This window comes from Sipha flava, unplaced genomic scaffold (assembly GCF_003268045.1).
Source record: "Sipha flava isolate LNK unplaced genomic scaffold, YSA_version1 121_pilon_pilon, whole genome shotgun sequence".
Lineage (NCBI taxonomy): Eukaryota > Metazoa > Arthropoda > Insecta > Hemiptera > Aphididae > Sipha > Sipha flava.
In genome coordinates this window covers 1,263,326-1,288,244 of record NW_020271747.1, presented here as the reverse complement: position 1 = coordinate 1,288,244, position 24,919 = coordinate 1,263,326, and the positions used below count along the sequence as shown (strand labels likewise).

The 24,919-nt window shown below is 38.2% G+C and overlaps 1 protein-coding gene across 9 annotated transcripts in view; it reads left to right on the top strand.

Annotated features, from left to right (window-relative positions):
- Positions 1 to 24,913, top strand: part of LOC112693996 (serine/threonine-protein kinase tousled-like 2) — a 39,821-nt gene extending 14,908 nt beyond the window's left edge. For 6 of the 9 annotated variants that reach the window (XM_025569300.1, XM_025569302.1, XM_025569301.1 and 3 more), the window contains 13 exons: positions 5,673 to 5,761; positions 21,453 to 21,848; positions 21,914 to 22,117; positions 22,202 to 22,449; positions 22,527 to 22,899; positions 22,988 to 23,191; positions 23,271 to 23,362; positions 23,426 to 23,573; positions 23,660 to 23,771; positions 23,848 to 23,986; positions 24,069 to 24,180; positions 24,250 to 24,357; positions 24,463 to 24,913. In XM_025569300.1, the coding sequence (XP_025425085.1) occupies positions 5,673 to 5,761; positions 21,453 to 21,848; positions 21,914 to 22,117; positions 22,202 to 22,449; positions 22,527 to 22,899; positions 22,988 to 23,191; positions 23,271 to 23,362; positions 23,426 to 23,573; positions 23,660 to 23,771; positions 23,848 to 23,986; positions 24,069 to 24,180; positions 24,250 to 24,357; positions 24,463 to 24,696 (2,459 nt within the window). In that variant the 3' untranslated portion in view covers positions 24,697 to 24,913. Of the gene's footprint in view, positions 1 to 5,672; positions 5,762 to 9,462; positions 10,414 to 21,452; positions 21,849 to 21,913; positions 22,118 to 22,201; positions 22,450 to 22,526; positions 22,900 to 22,987; positions 23,192 to 23,270; positions 23,363 to 23,425; positions 23,574 to 23,659; positions 23,772 to 23,847; positions 23,987 to 24,068; positions 24,181 to 24,247; positions 24,358 to 24,462 lie in introns of those variants that run through there. The other 3 variants (XM_025569296.1, XM_025569303.1, XM_025569304.1) reach the window with 3 other exon arrangements.
- Positions 24,914 to 24,919: the final 6 nt, after the last annotated feature.

Below are 24,919 nucleotides of genomic sequence, written 5' to 3'. Positions count from 1 at the left end.
AATTGTGTTTGCATTCGAAACGACATTTTGCTCAGAATATTCAATTGATAAAAATGACACTATATTGTAACCAAGGACTAATTTTATGTATGTGGCCTAGAGAGAGCAGATTATATGATGGTTACATTTTTTTTATTGTTAATATTTTTCAATTTTCTTGTTGTGTGCGTTTCGTCACCGTGTGTTTGCCGCAGGTTTATAAATTAATAAACGTCTTTTTTTTCCTTCGTATCTAGCCGAACGTTTTATCGATAATTAACCGACACGACAAGCACACATATTTTAATGATATTAATGTACACTACAGTAGTAGTTTTATACAGTTTAATATGTCCAAGTAATACGGTAATATAGTGTCGCGTATTCACTTGAACGATAAAACGAATATCGTTTTACCTAATTTCGGTAACTGCTGTTCGCACCACAGATTATGGGTATTGTTAAAAATTCAACGTATTTGATATGAAGAGAAAAAAAATACGAAGGTTTTGTGTTGTGCTGCAGTATAATAACATGACGGTGACGTTCTGTGTATGCGATCGTATTCGTTATCGATTGGTGAATATTGCTGTAGTTTTCTATGCTAAATCATTTCTAGTCATTATTTTATTACCGACTCAATCAAATTTACAACTACTACTTACTATAGTACTGCTGCTGCTGTTGCTATTGCTACGAAAAAAAAAAAAAAAAACGGTACTCGATCATCTAACTATGTATAACATAGAGTTTCGTTGACCCCAAAGCGTTCTACCGAGTTGAACGTGCGTTTTTCTTCGCCGGCAATAATTGTGTTTAAAAAACATGACGGCAAGAACGAAAAAATAATTTATTCTCCCGCGTACCACCTATGTATATAAATATATATTGTATATGTGTATAAATATGCTCGCGATGTGTTTGTTACTAAATTGCCTTCGATATGTACAGTAGTTTGAACACCGATTCGTTGGCGTAGTGTCGTAGTCGATAAAATGTCGTGATTCGGTAACGTGACGCCGTGAGAAAACCGTCGTGTGTATGCGTGGTTGCCAGATCGTGCGGAAGCTTTCCCCTCGGTTTCACGAAATTAGACCGAATCTCCCTATCTCTCTCCTTAACAAAAAGTGTATACTCGAAGGAAGATAAAACGTTCACGGCCAATTGGTTTACTTAGCGTTTTTGACGGCGATTATTTTTCTATTTGAAAGGATAATATTTTTTAAAGTCACACTTTAAGGAAGTAGGATAGTGTTTTTAGCAGTTATCTTAGAATTATTTCTACAATTGATCTATGGTGTGTTGAACTTATCAACTCCACTATAAGTTTTCGAGGAAAATATTTCAGAGGCTATCTTTGTAAAGTTCATACGTATTTATTTCCTTGCTCAATGTATATATAGTTATAGATATAGATATTATTTCTATTACACATAAACATAACGATACTGAGCACTGTGTAAATCGCGTATTATGATGTCGTCTCTCGCACTGCAATCGGCTACTGGTGGGAGTGTAATACGTCGCCGTTGTTTGTAGTGTATATTAATAAAAATACCACCGTACGCTCGTATGTATAAATGACAATACAAATTTCTTGTTTGTCATTGAATTCGCTGCCGCTGCCGGCGGTGACTGCTATTTAATTGCGTTTCGAAATTCACGAGCAACAATAATAATTCGTATGTGCACGTGATATTAATATTATTTTCGCACTCGGGAACGACAACAGTGGTCCTGGACCTATGTTTGGTGGGGAAGAAGGAGAATGTGTTATGGAAATTTTACCTATCCCTTGGGCTGCATTATAACATCCTTATTCAAGAGTAAGCGATCATGTTGCTTACATCTCTGTTTAACCCCCCCTTCTCCTCTCACGGAAGTATGACTATTTTTTCTATTCGTACTTCTTGCGCTTAAATACCGACGGATTGCGAAACGTGTACTCTTCATGCGGATATATATGTTTCGAAAAATCATAAAAACCAAATGTACGTGCCAGCCAACCAATGAGTATTATTTGCTTTATTATTGTTTTGTTATCGGTTCTCCAGCACGAGTACAATATCATTTGCGGCAATGTTGAAATGAATTTCTTATCCTTTAGTCAACGATATAGATTTTCGGAGCGCTACCTGGTAATTATTTATTATCGTAATAAAGTTGTAGAAATATAATATATTTTTTAAACTGACAGGCAGCAGAATCCAAAGTTATTTACGTCGTCGCGTGGTTTGTCCTCACGGCTATTTTTTTTTATTTTGTTTTTTAATTTTATTACATTTTTCACGTCTCTTCGCGCCCTACGGCTTATTATCTGTACTGATATATTTTTTAGTGATCGGTGTTAGAAAATGTCTTGTTCATTGCACACCGTTAAACCACACTCTACCTATTTTTCATAATCTCAACCTTTGGTTTAAAGTAGTTAATTCGTACACCAACTTGGTCAAATAAATTTGGTTCACACAACACCAATGACCTTAATAACTTAAACCTTTCATTTTATTTGATTTTAACGTTGCACATGGTACAAAATTCAAACTACCCTGTCTGGTGCGTGTTCGATATGTTATATTTGAGATTGGAAACCCATACAGAACGAACACCGTTCACCGGCAAAAAATAAAAACCAAATATCTCGCCGCACATCAATGCAGTTCACATCATACCTATTATTTGTTCGTACAATATTTAGCAAAAATAATGCGCTATAATGATTTTGAACTACTCGTTCCAACAGAGAGAGAGCCGGTGCTTGTTTAACGAAGTCAAGGAGTATTTTTTCTTTTTGGCTCAATGATATTACTATACCTCATTAGTGGTTAATAATACGCTCGAGATTTATAATAATATCGTGTAGAAAGTGGTCGCCGTGAAGAGGAGGGACAACCTCAACAACTCGGCGGCGTACGATGAGGACGATTGGTGATGGTGTGGCGGGTGGAAACGCGTCTTTTTAACGGGGGAGATTCGGGTCTTCAACAGCCGTCAAATCGGCTGTAACCGAGTACACTGTACCCGGTAACGGGTAACGACGACGACGACGACGAGTGTCGGAAAAAGGGTGGCAATGGGTGTTGTTTGCATACACACAGCCATGGCCGTGGTACCGGTGGCGGACAGTGATGGGTGTACGGGGTGAGGAGAGGACTCCGTCGGAGTTTTCAAATGTCTGTGCACAGTGCTGCTCGCTCGCCTGCCCGCTCCGCTGGTGTGTTACTTATGCATGGCCACTACCGACAACGACACAGTGGCTTTTACCGTGTTCACACACACGCGCGCGCGCACTTAGTGTACAAACAATATGGATAAAACGGAGTTCGCTAGAACAGCTAGAGAATCGATCGTTTTCTCTTGGTGTATCCATCCACCCACCCACCACCGACCTGATGCGCACACACGCGTAGTACATATATACACACGTACAAACGTACTTGCGCATATACATACGTACGTACACGCGCATCAACTCGTGTCACGAATCAGTCCATCTCCCGAGTAGCGCGCGGTGTGGTGGCGGCGGCGGGGTCCTGCCCTTTTCTATACACGTAGACATAAAACGGACGCGATCCGGCAACGTAGCCCGATGACCTCCCCTCCTCACGCACAAACCCTCTTCTCTCTCGTTCTTTCTCTTTCGCTCCTGTCCGTCTGTGTTCTTCTCCCGTCCGATCCGTGTGAATTCTAAATACGCGGTATTGTACTGATACACTAGAGTATACATTATACATTGCAGTACGATATAATATAAAAATATAAGTGTATACACACACACACACACACACACACACAAATATCGTACGTGAACATGCGCACATACGTGTGCGTAAGCATGTATAGAACGAGCACGCGCGGTGTTATTATAATGTTATACCTACCAAACACACGTTTGTTATAAAATACGAATGTCGATGTAGTGCGCACGCAACAACAGTATAAAAAGTAAAACGGAAAAAAAAAACAATATTAAGCTTTTATACGTTTCTCTTCCATCCAATTGCTGCCACCGGTGTCTTAATGCGCGCTTGTGTGCTAGCCCGTCGCCGCCGCCCTGTCGACCGTAAATCGTACGCGAACCGGCAACGTCGCTGTATCGGTGGCGGTCGCACAATGCCGGCGGGATGAAAATGTCCATAATTATGTGTACATCGCCGCCGCCGCATATGCACACACACACATGTACAGGTACACGTACACACTCATCACTACACGCATACAGTCATCGTCGTCTTGGTTTCTCCTTGTGTTCGCCGCCGACCGTAGTTTACATATTGTGTTCCTCGAAATTCACATCCCCTTCCCGACGTTACCTTCGCTGTCGTATCTGTTTTTCGGCAACAACCCCGGTTTCTGAACATGAATTTTTTTCACTCACCGTAGGTGCCTCGCGTCGTGGGACAATTTTCACGATGTACCTTATTATTCGATCTCGTGTTGCTTGTGCGTTCGAAGAGATTGTGGTGTAAACGTTTACGCCGGGACTACCCTTCACAAAAAAAAAGAAAACCATCAAACCATGTGTCTCAACTCCGTTGTGGATCGAGCTCGTTTAACGGCTCGCCAACCGTTAATCCTACGTTATCACGTGTATTTACGTGTGTGCGTCCGGGTGAGTTTAGGCCAGGGAGGCTCTTATTAGGTTGGCCCAAGTGCGATAACCCGATAAGAATAGATTTTCCCCCGCGCCCGCCTGCGCGCGTTTTTGGTTTGCAAGCCTGTGTATGCGTGTGGGGACGACCGTCGTCGTCGTCGGCGGCGGCGGTGGCGTAACATTGACGATGAGCGGACGGTGGCGACGGTAAAGTACCGCAATAAATTATGTGTGTGTGTGTGTGTGTGTGTGTGTACGTTTTGTGTTTGCGCGCCGTGGTGTCGTGCGGTATGCGGTGAGTGAAGTGGAGGGGTGGGTTATGGGAGGGTTTTGTGTCATGAGAAGGGGGAGGCAAGACCGAAATGTTGGAAAATTTTGCGGGACACAATGAACGACAAAATGAGCAGGAATTTTTTATTTATCGACTCGGAAAAAGAAATAGTAATTAGTAGCGTGAATAAAAAAAAATAAATATATATATACTGATAAGTTAAAATTAACTTGCCGTTGACCTTCGACATTTGCTGCGCGACCTGTTTATAAATACGCCATTTTGACTTGGTCGCCGGACAGAATATGAGTTTCAATGTTTGCAATCGAGTTGTCTATCAAACATGCGTTTTATGTACGTACGCGCGAATGTACGTGAACTGCTGCACCGAATGTGTTCACACAATAATAATAATGTGCTGGCGCACTCGTATCCGCAGAAATGAAATTCTCCCGGACAACAATAATACTGTGTACGCAATACGCGGTGCTTGACCAATGTGTGTCACTCTACGATATGTCAATATCCGTTATTTTCATTTTTTTTTCCATTACGTCGTCTTCCACGTGATTTATATCATTGTTATTACATCAGGATCCGATTTGGTAGGCAGACGATTCGCCTGACGTGTACTTGACGCCGTCGCTGCCTCTTAATTTGACTTCTGATGTGAGTGCTGAGCGAGAGAAGGGGAAATCATTATTTTTACACGTACAGTTGTACAAAATATAGTCGTCTTATGAAAAATATATAATTATGTGTAGTAGTGATTTACAACTGATTTAGCCGACGGTTTCGCTGATATTGGTTTTGTGTTGTTTCGTTTAGGTGCTAGCGTCAAAATGGAGCATCACTTCCAAGCTGCGCTGGATCCACGTAAACAGGAATTACTGGAAGCCAGATTCATCGGCGCACGAGTAAGTTAAAAAAAAAACCATTACACGTCCCCACAGGATATACATTTTACGCGCACATACGCGTTTCCACTCGTATATTATTTATAACACAGTTCGATTTTATGTATGTGTGTATGTTTTCCCCCACCTGTTTCAACTGTAAATTCGCAGCGAGTTTTCATCGTCGGAATAGAATAATAACTATAATGTATTTTGTACAATATGTGGTGACTTGTTGTGAACGAAATTTAACAAAATATATCGTAGAGACTTTAAATGAATTAAGTTAGTGGCAAGAAGAAAGGGAAAAAAAGTGTTTAAATTATTGCGAATCGTCGGAAACGGAATAATAATGATAATGATTGTAATAACTAATGATAAAAATTATAAAATCTAAGTAATTATTGTCATCGTGGTGTGTGATGGCGTACAACGGCGCGGATAACGACGCGCAATTGAATTTAGTTACGAGGTCCGTGTAAATGGCAACAGCCGTGTTCCGTTTATTCGATAACGTTGTCGAAACTTGGCTCTCGCGTCGGAAACGAATAAATGAAAAAATAATAAAAATCATATGTATTTCGTGTGTTGCATGCGCATACGACGCACAACGTGTGTGTACATTTCGCACACACATTATTACAATAAATTATCGATTTAATTTTAATTTTATTACCGACCGGTCTATGTGTGCGTTTTTTAATCAATCGAAATCACGTACACGCGTAGTAATTCAGCCAATAAAACTACAAAATAATCCGTAAATCTTCGTGTATGATCAGACACTTACGAGCACGTCTAATTATATTATTTGTAAGTTTTCTGCACATTACTTGCGTTACTACCGGTATGATTGAAAACTAAAAAAAAATACCATCCAGCAAATTACAAAAACGTTACGTTATTGTATATTAAATATTTGAGACAACAATATTATTCTGTCCATATTTCAGCTGCATCCTGCCATATTCGGTATCGGTTTCCTACGGTTCGTGTGCGCGTGCGGCCGACGGCGAATTACAATAATTGATGGAAATCGTATTTTTTCGAGAGTATAAGATTTTTTTTTCTCCCAATCGTTAAAACTTCTCGAACAGGTACCGATCATTCACGATTACTAGATATTAATTTGCGTTTCAAGGTGACTCTTCTTCGTTAAACGATTGTCTTATTCCATTTTTATCATACCGTCATAAAATATTATTACGAGTACGATGATCGTCGCTCTGTCGTCGTCTTTAAAAACATATTATACATCTTCGTATACTTGTGTTGTCACGTAATTCCAGGCAGTCTCATGAGTATTTCTATTTTTAAATTCTCTGTCGACGACAATTGGCGGTAACTTCCTATTCTCGGATCTTTGTGTACACATACATCTTCCTTTGCATAGAGGTTATTTTTAACGGTATCATTATTTGTGGTGGGGCGAACTACAAATGAACCTAGTATCTAGGTAATTTCAATGAGTTCGTCATCGACATGATGATCATTATCATCTTCGTCATTAGTATCGTATTTAGTGTACGATTCTAAAGAAGGGCCATATATAGATATTTTTCAGTGGATAATAAACTTGCTACTAATTATTTTCATTTATATTCAATATAATATTACGTTGTACAGTATTCATTATTGTCCAAGCTTTGTTCGATGCGTCGAAAGAACGTTTGTTGCTGATACTTAATTCGTAAACCAAAAAACGTATACTGTTATTTCGATATGAGAATATTTGTTATATATATATATATTATTGGTTTTTGAATACCTAGTTGATTCAATTTTCTTTGAAATGATAAGAACTAATTATAATATATCATCTCGGAACATTTTGTTTGCATGCCTTTTTTTTTTTATTTAAAATATTTACAATATCGCCGCATGTACCTGAACCAAAACCTGTATTAAATCGTTTTGAATTGTATATGTGTTTTGTTTAATTCTCCACATTTTGTATAAAATATTTAAAACTAATAACACAACTGCGGTTTTTGTATATATTTTCTCTTTATGTATTTGAGTTCTGTTTTATTTGAACTTCATTTGCAGTACTTAGGATGAATAACATATGAAATGTAAACGTTACGTATTCTACTTCACTATGAAATATGGTAAAAGAGTGCCACCTTTATGTCATTCTTTAATTTTGACTAATGATTTATGCTATAGAAAAAACTGAATTATTGAACCAAGTCAATAAAACACGTACTTAATGTTTTTTCGTTTAATCCGTTTATCTTTTTTTTTTTTAGTCATAAAAGTTAAATTGAACATTTAAATAAGTATTGAATATACGTATGGACATTTAAATCCTAAGTAAATCTGATATGTTGTCAGTTATCTATCTGTTATCTGTTATCTACTATCATATTGTTATTATTATTTATAAAAAAAAACACTATAACAGTATTGCGACGATATGCTGAGGTAGAAAAAAAAGCAATTTTCAAATTTCTAATCTAGTTTCTAATCTATATCATGTAATCCTTTTTTTTTAATTTGTATAACATGTATAGTCATTAAGTAATAAACGAATAAATAACATGATTTTGTACATTCAAAGATGGATGAAATCTTTGGTGTTTGATCAACATACAGATGGTCTTTGAAGTTCATTTTTGTTGTCAGTGCAACCGTTTTGTACAACATTTATATGTTACTTATATATTATTGTTTGTCATGATATTGGTGTGATCTCTGAAAATTCTACGGATTATTTCTTTTATAGTTCGACGATTATTATTACAAACGTGGTCGACGGATAGTATCATGTTTCTATCTTGCGTTGAGTAAAACATATCTTTAATAAAGTATGTTGCGTCGATTTTCCAAATGGAACTTGGACGTTGGTATCCGATCACAGAAACGTTACTCCTTTATCTTAATTTCTCCGTGTATGTGTTATCAAGGTCGATATTGGAGGTAGATATAAAAAGCGGAACGTTTGGTTGAATTATTTACTCGGTTCAGTGTGGTTATAACAAAAAAGGTAAAATCGTGTATTACTAAGAGGAGGGATAATAATTTCGTACACGGCGGCGCCGATCCGTAATAAATATTTTTTTAACGCACACACATTACGTCGACGTGTGTATGGTATTTAAATATTATGTATACACATTCGTATAACGCTATAAGTCGATTTTTTCTCCTCTCTCACTTCTTCCTACACTCCCGCCCACTCTATTCACGACTTGTACTCGCTCGCCAACACGCACGCACACTCATTATACCTTATTAATGTTGGTGTGTGTGTGTGTGTGTGTGTGTGTGTGTATGTGTATATGTGTATATCCGTCGTCGTTGACGGAAAGGTGTAGGGTCTGCGGGAATATGGGGAAGAGGGAGACGATGGAAAAAAAAAAAAACAAGCTAATCCGAAATATACACATCGACGTGTATTACAGACGGAACGCCATATTTAATTTAGTTCTCTCTCTCTCACTCGTGACGTCGTCGTCGTTGTCGTCCTAAACCCCGCTGTCGTGTATATAATACAGTATAAACAACCAGTGAAAATCACCGGAGCGCCGCGCGGCGGTGCGTACCGTAAACTCTTTGCTCTGTCCGCCGCCAATGCCGCCGTTGGTGTGTGAAATACATACACTCAAATGGTAAATACTACTATAATACGTATACAACGCCGGGCCGGCAACTCTGTCCGCCGCCGCCGCCGCCGCCGCCGTAATAGTAGTAGTAGTAGTAGTAGGTAGAATTATAGTAGTACGCGTGCGGCCGCCCGAGAGTTTGTGTCGTCGTCGCCCTCCGCCGCCGCTGTGCTGCTGCTGCTGCTGCTGCCGCCGTTACTATCGTTCTGACTGTTGTGCTCGCTTGCTGTTACCGTGCGTATTGTATGTACGCGTTATTAGGTACGCGAAGAACAGAGCAGCGAGGTCTGGCAGCAGAGGTCTTTTTATTTTTATCCCCCTCTCGCCACTGCCCCCACAGCACGGCACGAGGTGAACGCCACCGCGCGCGTATCGCGTCGTACAAAAGGACAGCCGCGCGGGGTCATCGAAGACGACGACGACGACTACTGCTGCTACTGCGATTGCACAGTGTCGTGCGCCTACGTTGCATTATTCCTCCGTGTCCGGATGCTGTGTCGTCTTTTCGTGCGCGAGTGCGCTCTCTGCTGTGTTGTGTTGCTCTGCCGTCGATGATGATATGATGCTGTTGTTGTTGTTGTTATGCGTCTGATAATGCTGCTGTGTTATTGATCAACGTCGTCGTGGTGTGGTGTACCGGCGACGAAGGAGTACGGGGGGAGGGTGCACAGCGAACGGCCGTGTGAGCAGTTCCGTGCGTGTGTGTACGTGCAGGAAGGGTGGACACCACCAACCTCCCCCGTCCCGTCGCCGCGCTACCAACTACTTCTCGTATGTGTCTTCGAAACGCGCTTTCAGTGTACACCCATTCTACATGTGCAGTCGTCGTCGTCCTCGTAATCGTGTTCGTAACAGTATTAGTAGCGGTGCAGCACCGTTGTTGCCACCGCAAAGGTATGTGTCGTCCGTCGTTTAGTAAAAAACACTATGGTCAAGTGCCGTGTCGACGTCGGAACCGTGTTATATCATCATCATCATCATCATCAGCCGCAGCAGCAGCAACGAGCTTTTAATCGCGTCCGACTGGTGGTTGTGGACCCACGAAACAAGCCTCGGAAACGATGGGTAAAAACATAATGCACGATATAATTTGATAGAGAAAAAAAAATACTTTTGTTGGTACAATTCACAGGCGCGCGCGCTTACGTAGTATATTTATACGATATTGTGGCGTGCTGTGTACTATGAGCGACGTCACGCGAGTGTTACGATGTGCGTTTGTTAGATTGCCGTTGCTCAATGGGTACGGTAATTATCGTATGCCGTTGCACGGTATTATCGTATGACGTAGTAGCCCCGGTGCGGTGGTGGGCGGGCGTGCGTGGAAAGTCGTCGGTCGAAGCGGCGGGGACGCGCCATTCATGCCCACAGTCAGTCAGTCTGTGGGTCCGGGACGCGCGTGGCCACGTGATCGCTGCCGCCACCGCCACTGCTGTTCGACGGCTGGTGTTCCTCTCGGCGGCGGACGCTACCGCCGCCGCCTGGGCCCCGGTTGTTGACAGACATAACCTGCGCCACGGCCGATCAACCGGCGTGCCACGTAATCGCTACCACCGCCGCTGCATAAGTGCATACGGAGCGATCGCCATACACGATCCGTATTCTCCGCCTACTTGATCGTTTTTTTCTTTTTTTTTTAAAACACTATTATTATTAATTTTTCATAATGCAATACAGTTTTGTGTAATCGAACTTTTTATAATTTTTCACGTCCTTTTAAGTACATGCGAGAACCATGAATTTTCGTTATTATTCATTGCCGGCTATATTTGTTTTACTAATTAATATTAATTAATAACAATTAATAAAATGAACGCATTAAGTGCTTTACTAATAATAACGAATTTTTATTGGTTTCGGACATAGTATCACAGTTGGCATGTATACACATTATATTTCTGTACTCGTGTCCGTTACCATCGGGTGAAATAGTTCAATAAATTCCAGTCGGTTGGAAATAAAATATTTATACGTGTCTTAAACCCACAGGTGCATTTTCTCTGTTCATACGTTCAACTTTTTACCAAATAATTAATTTGTATTATTAATTTTATAATACCATTAACGAGTTTATTATCTTTCGGAGTAAAATAGTTTTTTGATGACCATAATAATTTCCATTGGTTTATCAGTGGTTGGTTTTGTTTGAATAGATATTAGCATTATTATTATTGTAATTATTATTATTCGTTTTAGTATGTTTTACATGCTACATAGAAATGTATCGTAGAATTAGGTTTTATTAAGAGATCTATTAAAAGCAATATAAACACTATATATCCTTGGAATTTTAAATAACTATATCAATTGAAAATTGGTCATATGCTCCGGAAGTAAAGTAGGGCGTGAGATTTTTAGATTCAGTTGTCATAAAATATTACTTCAGGTTCTTAAGACTTATCAGAGTGATAATATTTTTGCTTTAGTTCTTCTCGCGATCCGAAAAAAGAACCACTACTTGTCTTATCGTGTGTACTTAGTTTTAATTATACCTACACCTGAATATATCATTCAAGTAAAATCCATATTACAAAACGCTTTAATAGAAGTTAAATAATCATGAGAGTTGAAACTGTCAAATGACTTCACAATGACGAAATATTTTTAATACCATAATAATTACGTGCTAAGATAACAACTGTTAGCCTCGGATCGAATAATTAATGAATAAATAATTATTTTCCTGTAGAAGACTGTTTTTCGTCTCAAATTTTTATGCAAATACGTGATACGTGTATTGTAAATTATTTAAAAACGTCTATACACATGGTGATGTTTGTGACGTTTGCTACAATAAGGTTTAAAAAAAAAAAACAATTTACAGCGCGATTTAGAAATCAGATTGTTATTATACATAACGTACGTATGCATGTTCGGTGGACGTTCTATACATAAAATTGTTTCATATTATCACGTCGTACTGCTATAGCGAGTGACGAGTGTTGTTGAAACACCAAATAGATTTCATCTATTCCGCGGTAGAAATCCACTATGGTGTACAAACAGGTTGACCAAATTAAACGGTGTGGGTATTACACCGGTCGATTACACGATCGCAGTAATAACTGCTGTACTACAATACGTGCGACCACTATAACAGAACGAGTATAACATCAAATGTTCTACGATATGCGTACGAGAGATGCGTACGTATTATTATTATTATTATTATACATTCAATATTGAATTATTGTTGTATACGCACTCACGTCTTACGTATGGTATGGTCATAGAAACCCGTCGGACCGGTTCCAATGTGTTCGGTATTTTTATTTCATTATTATTATTATTATTATTTTTATTATTATATTTTGTGCTAATTAGTCGGTCGCTTATACATATATGCATATAGACGTGGGTAAACGTCGATATCTTGTGGCTTCTCGCGATTCTATCGATTCCCCGGCCATAATAACATTTGCGTAATACGTGAAATGATTATTTAGAGTACTTCAATTTACGTTATTATAACGTGTGCAATTTGTTCCCGGCCGATGCGCGTGGATATGTGTTCTCGCGTTGTTGCCCGAATTCCTTTCGCCCTAACCTGAAACCACCGCACCTGTTCTTCTGGCGACCGACACACCGAGACAGTTCTGTCCGTATATTGATGGTTAGTATTTGGCTTCTTTGATATGTATCGTTAACTCTGGAATTCTAACGCCGAATCCTAATGGTAAATCGTATAGTAATCTCACATTACTTTCTGCTTTACGTGGTTTGACGAATATTTCGAATTTTATCAATATATATCTTTCTCATTTCCTCACCCCGTGCACGCTTTTCCAAATACGACCTTATTGTATTTATTTTAATTTTTATCTCTCGTCGTACAAAATAATAGTGTATAATTTCATGCTTATTGTATACAAATAACAGCGTCTTTAATCATTCCCCTTCCCTACAACTAGTTCTGTTGCACCCTCCATCGACCGTGCAACGAGAGACAATTGAATCGAATCACACGTAGTCTCTCGCGTGGTTCTCGTAATGGTCGCACAACGCCAACGCTTCAAGTAGGGTTGTCTTGAGAAGAGGAATGGTAGTAGAAGTAGTGGGCTGGCAGCGACGACGGTTTATATGGACATGAAAGAAAATCATCTGGTACATATTATATTCTAGCAATGGAATCCAGTTTAAGTTTGCTTGTTTCTTGGCGAGTCAATGTACTTGAAAATATTTTACCTTTCCACTGGTAATAATACTGGTGGTGACTAGTAGTGATGATGCTGATGTGCGTTTCAATGGATTCGTTTTCGTCAGACCATAAAATATGGTTCATATTCCTATATATACCGATTGAATACATAACTTTCGACCTCCGTCTTTCGACGATTTTGGCAAATGACATTTTTAATGTATTATGTTTTGCAAAACTACAATCTTACCGTAATGTTAATTTTGATTGTTTCTCGAACACTTCTTTCTAAGCGCTGTATTATTTATTCTTACGTGTACTTTGCTTAGAATGGGTTATTGAATAATGGTATGTAACTAATTTTCTAAAGCCTCGTGTAAGGTCAATTAGTTGAAAACCTAATCATTGAAAAGTTCCTTAACGCTGAACCTTTTTCGAATTGATAAGCTAGTCGATAAATTGTTAATAAAAAATAATTTTAATAGTTTTTAATAAATATTAATTTCATAATTAATTTGAAGTGATGTTCATTGAATAAAAAATAATTTTGGGAAAACATTGTTTTTTAAAATTATTCTTATTTTGGTAAATGATTGACTTAAACTTTTATTAATTAGGTTACCATAGTAGATAAGTAGTTTTATTTTAAATAAGCTCGTGGTAGTTGATACTAAGTAATCCAATTACATTTATTCTACATTCTGTGGCTATTTATAATTTTTTAGTCTTAATTATAATTATAACATAAATGTTAATGATTTAATGAATTATTGAATTTCTATGTAACGTAACTACATTTTTTATAATTTAGTAAAATAATTAAAAGTGTTTTATTAAATATTCAACAACATTATAAAGATGTGTAAAAACATTTATTATTTATTTTACAATACTATAAAATGAATTACAGATTATTACAATTTTTATGCGTTTTAAAGATAAGCATAAAAAATTGTTAATATCTTAATTATAATTAAATTCAATTTCAAATTCGAGAATAAGAATACAATTTCACATTGAGTAATATGATACATTTTTAATTAATTTGTAATTTATATTGTTTTTGTCGTAAACCTATTTAAACATAAAAATGAAAATATGAAATAGATGGTGAGATCGGATGTTTTTAATTAATATGGCTGAATATAATTAAGATTATAGAAAATATAAAATGTTGGTTAATATTACATTACATTATTATTATTTATCTACAAAACAACGTTTATATAATATAATTGAAGATAACTCGATTAATTAAATAATTTTATTTAAAAATTTGTCATTTCGTTAGTATCATTATAGTAGTGTACTGATTTGACTATAAAATGGACTCATTCTGTTTAACTTTTAGCTAAAAATTATTTCCTATTACTCATCACGAAGGAATCTTATATTTAACGGAAACGTTCAGTAATAAATCGATAAATGTTTAATGCGGCCATTCTACTGCAGCGTGTTCGAGTAACGTATTTTACGTATGTATAATTGAACTTATGAAGAAATGTCGAATTATTTCAATCTGAATTGTACTTATTTACAAATGTTTAATATACACGAGTATGTATCAATAAATCTACGAAAGTGTAAAAATTATCAATTGGTTTCAAATTATTATTATCACACATACGCTGTGTACATACATACGTTATGTATTGGGATTGCAATTACTTCTATATTGAGCGTACGGCTTTAGATTTAGAACCTTACAATGAAATAGTGTTCGATTGTTAGTCGAAAAAGACGAATAGGTCAATCGTTGTGCTGATTCAAATGTGAAATAAATTATATCGAGGCCTAAAAAAATGGGAGAGGAAACGTGCAAGGCCACAATTTGCTCGATATAGTATGTACGTGATGTACTTTATGATACGTGTATATTTTAATTTTATAGTGATTTTTAATTTCTCGTATGTGCCAATTGGCCGCACGTACGCGCAACCGTAACAACGAGTTGAGAACGCGCGCGACCTATACTCCGTAGTATTTTATTTTAAAAAAATGATAAAATTAATAATAAATGAATACGGTTATCATCATATCGTACTGCGATCTCTCGCCTTGTGGTGCGCGACGAGAGCAGCGCGCGAGCGTGCGCACGCGAACGTTCGAAATGATTATTACCCACTCGTCGGTCGTCAGTACGCGAGAACCGCTCTGTATGTACCGCAGGCGGCGGTCGGTTTTGTTTTGCCGATGGTTATCTGTGCGCCGTGTGTAAAAGTGCCGGCAGAGCTCGGTGGAAGAAAAAACAATACACACATACGCGCGGGCGCACGCCGCTCTAACGTTCGTCGACGTAGTATTATTACTATTACTATTAGTAGTAGTAGTAGTCGTAGTAGTAGTAGTAGTAGTAGTAGTAGTATTACTACTACTACTACACTACCACTAGTCGAGTGCACTGTCGTTCTCGTTTTGATAGCGCTGTTGTTCCGTATCGGCGGCGGCCAAGAGCAGACGACGTTCGCGTATAGCCCGCGGGCGGGTGAGGAGCCACCTCTGACCGAACTCATGTGTTTATATTGTTGTTGGATAATCAAAACCGGCACCGCCATCTACCGCCGCGCGACACCTCTCTTGGCCGCCACCGAAGCGCCGCGTTTTACCATTTCGCCGTCTCTTTCTCTTTCGTCGCTCTTTCCGCTCTCCGTCCGCGTAAAAATGCTCGCGAGACCCGTTTTCGACGTTGCCGTGTCGTCGTCGTTGCTTGTACCCCGCTAGCCTCTTTGTCTTTTCTAATTAATCGCCCGTTCGTTTGTGTGTGTGTGTGTGTGTGAATCAAACCGCCATTTTGGATATCACATCGTCTCTTTTTCGTTATTATTTTGTTAATGTACATTAACCGTCACCTCTGGCTATCCTCTCCTTTCCGACGCGTCTACTCCGCCGAAACGGTATTTTTCTTGAATATTATCCTCGTGTGTGTAGTATACGTTCCGTGCATACGATAGCGAATTTTCCCTTTTATTGTTTGCGGTCGGCCATTGTGCTTTGAAGACGTTTTCAGTCGAAATCTGCACAACAGTGTGCAGTTGAATGTACAGTCGACGGTGTTTTTTTTTTGTTTACTATATAATAATATGCATCATTCTGGTTTTATCGTTTTTTTTTTTTTTTATTTTATGCAACTATTTTATATTATACGATGGAATTCACAGTTCGGGGGAGCCTACGTGTTAACGAACAAAATATATACAGCTTGTAATAGATAAATGTTGCTCAAAACTAGTTACGAACCCCCTTCGATCCGGTTATCCAGTTCCACGTTATTTTGCTCCCCGAATTTTAGTTCGTTTTTTTTAAATCGGTTTCAGTGTTGTCCGCGATAAGCGTTGTAAGCAGGTGGTGTGTTATGTTCGCTTGGTCGACCGGTAAAAAACGGCTCACAAATCCGTTTTTCTTGGCGATTCGAATTCAATGAGTATTGTATTGCCGAAAATCATGGGTTACACGAGGGGGGGATATAGTAATATTGGTCGGCGTATACCGTTTACATATCCAAAATCATCCCCTCGACGTCAAAACAGCCGCGGTCGTTGTTATTATTCGATATTTTCAATCTACGTTTTCGACCTCGTCGTAGTTAGTGTATTAGAGCAAATGTTTTTAAGTAGCGTCGTCGTCCACTGTTGTCAGGTTTCTATGTTGTTACACACAACGTAGCATTGTCTGTGTGCGTATAATCGAGAAATTGAAATCTCCTGGGTTGGCACACCCTATTGTCATTAAACCGGGGGTGGGGGTGCGAAGGATATAAGGGAGATACGCTTAGTATTTTCCCTCTATGTGATCGTTGTGTGTGTGTGTGTGTGTGTGTGTGCATATGTATATGTCAGCGTGTGGTATTATACAGAAATTCGGTTCGTCGTCAACGTTTTATAGTATACATATTAAATACACGTACAAGTACGACGAAAACGTAAATAATCGTAAACGTAATAAACATAATAATCGGCACGAGTATTGCGAAAACTCCGTTCGGCAAGTGAGCGGTATGCTAGATGAGTCGTGATACCGGTGTGTAGAAGGTTGATTATATTATATTATATTATATCATTGTAATGTCTTGTGCACTGCTGTAGTACTTATTGCATATTATTTTTTTGATGAAATTCCACTATTATCATTATTATTATACGATGTAAATGGATGATTTCTAAAATCTATTGCTACGACCGTTTCTGCCACCGTCGGTTAACGGACAGCGGTCGTCGTGCGTTTTCGTCGAGAGCAATATGCAACAAAAAAGTTATAATCTATAATGCAACACGAACCGGGTTAAATGTCGAATGGAATGTAGCCCGCCTGTGGTATAAACTATAAAGTTGGGTCGGTGACCCGTCGTCGCCGGTACACAACAGATCACGCCAACTGCTGCTATATTATTCGCGAGCATGTCGTTGACGGTGTACGATTTTCATTCGATGCGCGCGGCCATATTAGATATTTGTTGATATAAATATATGTATAAAATGTACACGCGGTGGCGGTGCACAAGAGGTGCTGTTGCCCTTCCCCGCGGGAGAGAGGGGTAGGGGTGAGAGAGAGAAATAAAGCGACGAAAGACGAAGAGGAGGACGACTATCGATTCGTCAAATTAAATAAAAAGACAAAAAAATAAAAGTATTCCTTCGACGGTAATGCTGGGGCGAATGAATGGTCGATTAAAATAATACTGTTCGAAAATCAACGTCCGCCATCAATGACGGCCAAACTGTAATGAACGTATATTTTGTTATATAATGTACAATCATATTGTGTAGTACAGTAGTCATCATCGTCATCGTTTCTGTCCATGAGCTTACGGGAAGTTGTGGCCAAATAGGGCTGGGTATGGAGTAATATGCACGGGACTATGGTTTATGTACATATTATTTATATATATACAAATACAATGTGTATATGTATATAATGTATATTTACAAAATCAATAGTTCGCACGGGTTATATGTGTGTATGTAAAAGGTGGGTAAATCGGGTAACGGCCTCATTCACACAGACACGTATGTATATGCATATAAGCGAGTGTGACGGGTGTGAGGGATAGTAGCGGTAATAGTATACATAGGTAGTGTTAGTAGTAGGCCTTCTTATAATCGATATCCCTCTCTTTCTTGGTTCAGCATTCAGTGGTTTCGTTTCTATACGTTGTCGTCGTCGTCTCCTTCTCATCTTATTTCACACGCAGGGCAATCTTCTAACCCTGATTGATTTTGAGGCGTGATCCCCTAAAACAACTGCATCACCTTTTATAAGCCGTTTGAAAAACGTATCCTACATCCTTCTTTAAACGATCCCTGCATACGCGCGTCTTATCATGAGTGCGTTCGACCACCGCTAAAATCGGACGGGTGAGTATGTCTGTAGGAAGCAGGGACGTGAAGTGGCAGGGGTAGGGTTAAAAAGAGAAAACGACTTGGTGTTTTGCAGCTCGCGTGAAATCGATCGGCTTTTTAAAAGGCCGACGACGACGGCAATTACCACCGCAAACGCGTTAGTAGTACCTATATGTATAAGCGGCGGCGGCGGCGGTAGTTTTCGTCGTTCGGGTGTTTGGGCCATGGGGTTGGTAATATAATGGTGCAGGCGAGGTGGAAAAACGGATTTGCTGGATCGCCGGTGGTAGAAGCGGTGGGGATCGGTCAACGTCATCATGACCCCCTCGCCGAGTCGTATACGTTTGTGTCGCGGTATTATAAGAAATGGTTTGGCAACGTTGGGGCTGAGGCTGTATATGCGTTGTGTGCGTGTGTACGCAAGTTTCTGTGTTGCGGCTGCTGCCGATGTTGCCCGGCAGAAAACTGTGTGTGTCTGTGTGTGTGTGTGTGTACAGTAACTGAATATAACAGAAATGTAATTCCCCTCTACCTCCATGCCATCGTGTACCCCGATCACTTCTTCCACACCGTGCTCGCTCGTAGTAGTCGTCGTCGTCATCATCATCATCATCATCACACACCAACACCGTTCTTCTCCTCCGTACACCGTCAAACTTCTCTGCTTCACCTTTGTGCGTGCGTGTGCCCGTATATACATATTTCTCGGATACGCGTCCATACACGCACACACGCACACGTATATATAAACACTGCTACTACCCCCGCTACCATCACCGCCATTTCCCTAGTGTTTCGCTCCCACGCGCGCCCATGTACACATCGATTCGTTATAAGCCGACAGTGTTGACAATCGACCGATTTCCTACTCTACTACTACTGCTCGTCTATACCGTCATGCGAATTCGGCTAGGTCTCGGTGCGGTCAAAAATATTCAAACTCTCAAAGTGCCTTGTTATTCGGAAGTCGACCGGTTCGTGTTCTGCTTGCTCGAGGCAACGGTTGAACATTTTACGCGTATGCTGTTTAAGGCGCTGCTGTAGATGGAATGTTCCATACGTGGAACCCCATACGAGGCTTTGTTCTAACTGCGCGGAATGATGCAGAATATTAAATAGACACTTATAGCGACTCGGCCGACCGTGAACAGCTCGACTCAGGACCATCGACCTAGGTGTTCGTATGTTCGCGAGAGATGACCAGACGACGTGGGGGCGGCCTCTTCCGGACGGAACCGCAGTCTCGACCGGGGACGGTTTAACGACGGCGGTCGTCGTGGGAGTGTATATCCGAGCGGATACTGATTTCCCGGAACGTAGGGTCTCGGCGTATAGAGCTTTTCCATTCGATCGTTACCGTCGCATATTGTTCTCATATTACCCCGTGCACTCCTTCTCCTCGACGGCAGGTCAACAGGGGTAGTTTGCTCTTCGGATCCGAGGTGATCGGTGTTAACGGTGGTCGGACCCCACAAGACTTGTACATATACATTTATAATACTACAGTAGCTTTATGTTTTGTCGTGTGCACGCACACACGGTTTATCACGCACATATGTATCAAAATCGCTTTTTACCTACCCCTTCCCCTCTCGCCCATCGTACCTATATCGTAATATTATCATTAAAGTTTTTATGCCGCCATTGAAATTCTTAAAACCAACGGACGGAAAACGAAACTGACGGTTTTTCATTATTTCGTCTGGTCGATAGTCGCGACTCGCGTCAGACTGCGGAGCTCTTTTGCATATGCTCCTCTGTGTAACGTAATTCGGTGTTCAACAAATTCAAATTCAATTCAACCAACAAATCACGTGTGATGATCGATAATAATAAATGTGTTCGTTCCGTTCGTGCATTATGAGCCAGGATTATGACGTTATTACATCATTTTGAATTTTACAGTATCATCGTCGTTGCCTCGATTATAACCGACCATTTTCTTTTCATGTTTTTAAATTAAGTGTAATACGGTATTTAAGTGTTTTTCGATACTTATAAACCTACTTAAATATTACGAGTACTTGTAATGTTCAGTATATGTATAGATTATAGGTACCTATACAAAATGTATGTGTGTATTATAATTTATAATACAGATTAAAGCTTTGAAAATAAAGAGCAATTTCACACAGTATAATATTCAACGGCATTCAACAAAAGATTTTATTTCGTTCCTCTATGTACTGCTGATATTTAGTCGAAAAAAGATTTTATTGTAAAATATTTCATCATATTTTTTTATCGATTTCCTTTTATACATTTTTTATATATTTGTGGTTGCGTAGTATTTTGTTGTTTATTGTTTGTGTGGTGTATTATGCGGTTTTCATAAATCGTTTTTAAGATGTGTGATAAAATATTCGTTTGGTACTAAAAACTGGACCCATGTTAAAATATTATTCATCCCGTGGTAGCACTTAAAAAATTGTACGTTTTGAAATCCATGTCCATGATGTTGTTGAATAATAACATTAAGTTTATAGTGTTGAATAATCGACAAGTTTATGTTAGTGAAAATCTTAAATTATTGAAAAATCTGAAATCTTAGTACTTGTTTTATAAATAGAAGCATATTTCAATATTTGATGCATTAATGATCACATTATTTTGTTTATTGTCTTTTATAGATGTCAGCCGGGACTCAGCTGCAGATGGCTCCACAAGCTGGCCAAATGCACCTACCACATCCTCAACCAGGAGGAACTATTCATAGCCAAGACTCAAATATGAGTACAGGTTCGTCGCATAGCGACAAGGAGCAAGATACTCCAGAAAAAGTAAATAACATCACCCGCACATCTACTGAGCGTAAGCGCAAAAGAAAAATAGATGATATAGGCAGTAACAAGCAACCAAACATGGTGGTCGGACCTCCTCCACCGCCTTCCAGATCGGTGGCAGACACTAAAAAGATAAATGACTATTTTAATAAGCATGGTTCTCATCCTGTGTCTAATCCCATGAGGCATGGTGGAGCAAAATCACCATCACCTGGTGGACCCCCGCAACAAGGTTACCCTATGGTATGTGATTGTTTATTTTTATTTTTAAAAACTATCCAACAAAGTCAGTTTTTAATCTATTTTAGTTTAATCCAACAAGTGGACCTCAAGCATTGAGTCCTGTACTACCTTCAGATTATGTTTCCATACTCCACCCACCTAGGATTAACTCTAGTTCCATTACAAAATGTATACAGACTGATTTAACGAGTCATGCAATCCAAGAGTTTGAATGTCAGGCTTCTTCGGATTTGGAGCTCAGAAATAATAAAATTGATGAATTGAATAGGGTAAGGAGAATAAATTAAAAATTTTGAAGTACATGTAATTTCAAATCAAACAAAATTGAAATATAATAATTTAATTGATTATAGACAAATGAAGAACTGAAACACCAACTAAGCAGTCAACAAAAAACGATAGAACAACACAAATCGCATATAAATAAATGCATTGATGTGGTAAAGAAATTATTGAAAGAAAAATCCAACATTGAAAAAAAAGAAGCCAGGCAACGGTGTATGCAAAATAGACTTCGACTTGGTCAGTTTGTTACACAAAGGGTTGGTGCACAATTTCAAGAAAATTGGACTGATGGTTATGCATTTCAGGAATTGTCTAGGTATGAGAATAAAAAACTTAAAATAATAATTTATGTATAAACATTCATTAACTAGTATATTTGTATTTATACCATAGGAGACAAGAAGAAATCACATCAGAAAGAGAAGAAATTGATCGACAAAAAAAGATGCTGGTCAAAAAGAGGCCATCAAATAGTGAAACTGGTGGTCGTAAACGAGCCAGCAGTCAGTCATCTGGTTCTGGAAGCAGTAGTTCAAGTACCAATAGTGTACCTATAAATTCAACCCCTTCAGTTTCTACCCCACCCATAGTGCTTCCCAACCCAAATATCAATAATAACCAAGTAACTGGTGCTACAACAGGCACGGTCTTACACAATGGCACTGTAGCCCCATCGTCCGCTTTGGACACAGCAACGTTCCTAAAGCCAGAAGCTGTTCCAGGTTTATCATGGCAAGAGTACTATGAAGCAGATGAGATACTAAAGGTTAATAATTTTATTTCAGTTAAAAATTTTAAATTATTTGTCTTAAATTATGAATTAATTAATTGATATTGGTGGATTGTTTTTTTAGTTGCGACAATCAGCATTGAAAAAAGAAGATGCTGATTTGCAGCTAGAAATGGAGAAGTTGGAACGAGAGAGAAATTTGCACATAAGAGAACTGAAAAGGATTCATAATGAAGACCAATCTAGGTTCAACAATCACCCAGTGTTGAATGACCGTTATTTATTGCTCATGCTGTTGGGAAAAGGTGGTTTCAGTGAAGTCCACAAAGTGAGTATCTATTATTAATTATTTAATAGTTTTATTTTATTTATTTTAGTGTTACTCATATTTTTCTTATTATTTTTAGGCGTTCGATTTAAAAGAACAACGCTACGTAGCTTGTAAAGTTCATCAACTGAATAAAGACTGGAAAGAGGATAAAAAGGCTAATTATATAAAGTGAATTTTTAATTTTTAACAGCTTTTGTTTTAATTGTAAGTTAACAAATAATTATCTTCTAGACATGCATTACGAGAGTACAATATTCATAAGTCTTTGGACCATCCAAGGGTTGTTAAATTGTATGATGTGTTTGAAATAGATGCAAATTCATTTTGCACTGTTCTTGAATATTGTGATGGACATGATTTAGATTTTTATTTAAAACAGGTAAAATGAGTAACAATAGTTGCTTAAATAATCCATTATTTATTTTATGAATATGGTGTAGAAGTTAAAATTATTTTATTTTATAGCACAAGACAATAGCTGAACGAGAAGCTAGATCTATAGTTATGCAAGTGGTATCAGCACTTAAGTATTTAAATGAGATTAAACCTCCTGTGATACATTATGATTTAAAACCTGGTATGTATTTATTTTTTTTTTCAAAACATTATGTAAAAAACCAATAAGATTTATTTAAAAAAAAAATTGTCTTTAGGAAATATATTACTGACTGAAGGCAATGTCTGTGGTGAAATAAAAATCACTGATTTTGGCCTTAGTAAAGTAATGGACGAAGAAAATTATAATCCAGATCATGGAATGGACCTTACGTCACAGGGGGCTGGAACGTACTGGTAAATAATATACTTTTAACAAATATATGCACACATGACATTTGTTTTAAATATCACCTAATATGAAAAAAAAAATGTTTAGGTATTTACCACCAGAATGTTTTGTAGTTGGCAAAAATCCTCCAAAAATATCTTCCAAAGTGGATGTTTGGAGTGTAGGAGTTATATTTTACCAATGTTTATATGGAAAAAAGGTAGTTAAACTTATAATTGATTAATTTCTATGTAGAAATTGATTTACTGTTATGTATTATTATTTGTAGCCTTTTGGTCATAATCAATCCCAAGCTACAATTTTAGAAGAAAATACGATCTTAAAAGCTACCGAGGTACAGTTTGCCAACAAACCTACAGTCAGTAATGAAGCAAAGGTATGATAATCAATTTATGTTTATAATTTTATTATACTAGTACAATTTACATATAATTAATAATCATTTAACTATACAATTCTATAATATTGCTTTAATTTACAGAGCTTTATCCGTTGCTGCCTAGCGTACCGCAAGGAAGATCGTATTGATGTGTTCACCTTGTCGAGGCATGAGTACCTGCAGCCACCTCTACCCAAACATGGCCGACAATCTGCTAACAATCAGCAACAGCAACAACAGCAGCAACAACAACAGCAGCAGCAGCAACAACAAATATCAGCAGCAAATTTTGCGTCGGGCATGTTTGGTAACATGAATGCATCTAGTTCGTCCTAAGACCAATTAAAATAAAAATATTATAATAATTATAATTCATAATTAATAAGTGAATGGACAATATGTTAAACGCGCTTGTGCCATTTGGATTACAATTTTTAAATGTTTGACCAAATACAAAATGGCGCTCACAAATGGCCTTAGGAAATTTAAATTGAATAATCATTATTATTATAATTATTATTATTATTATTATTATTATTATTATTATTATTATTATTAT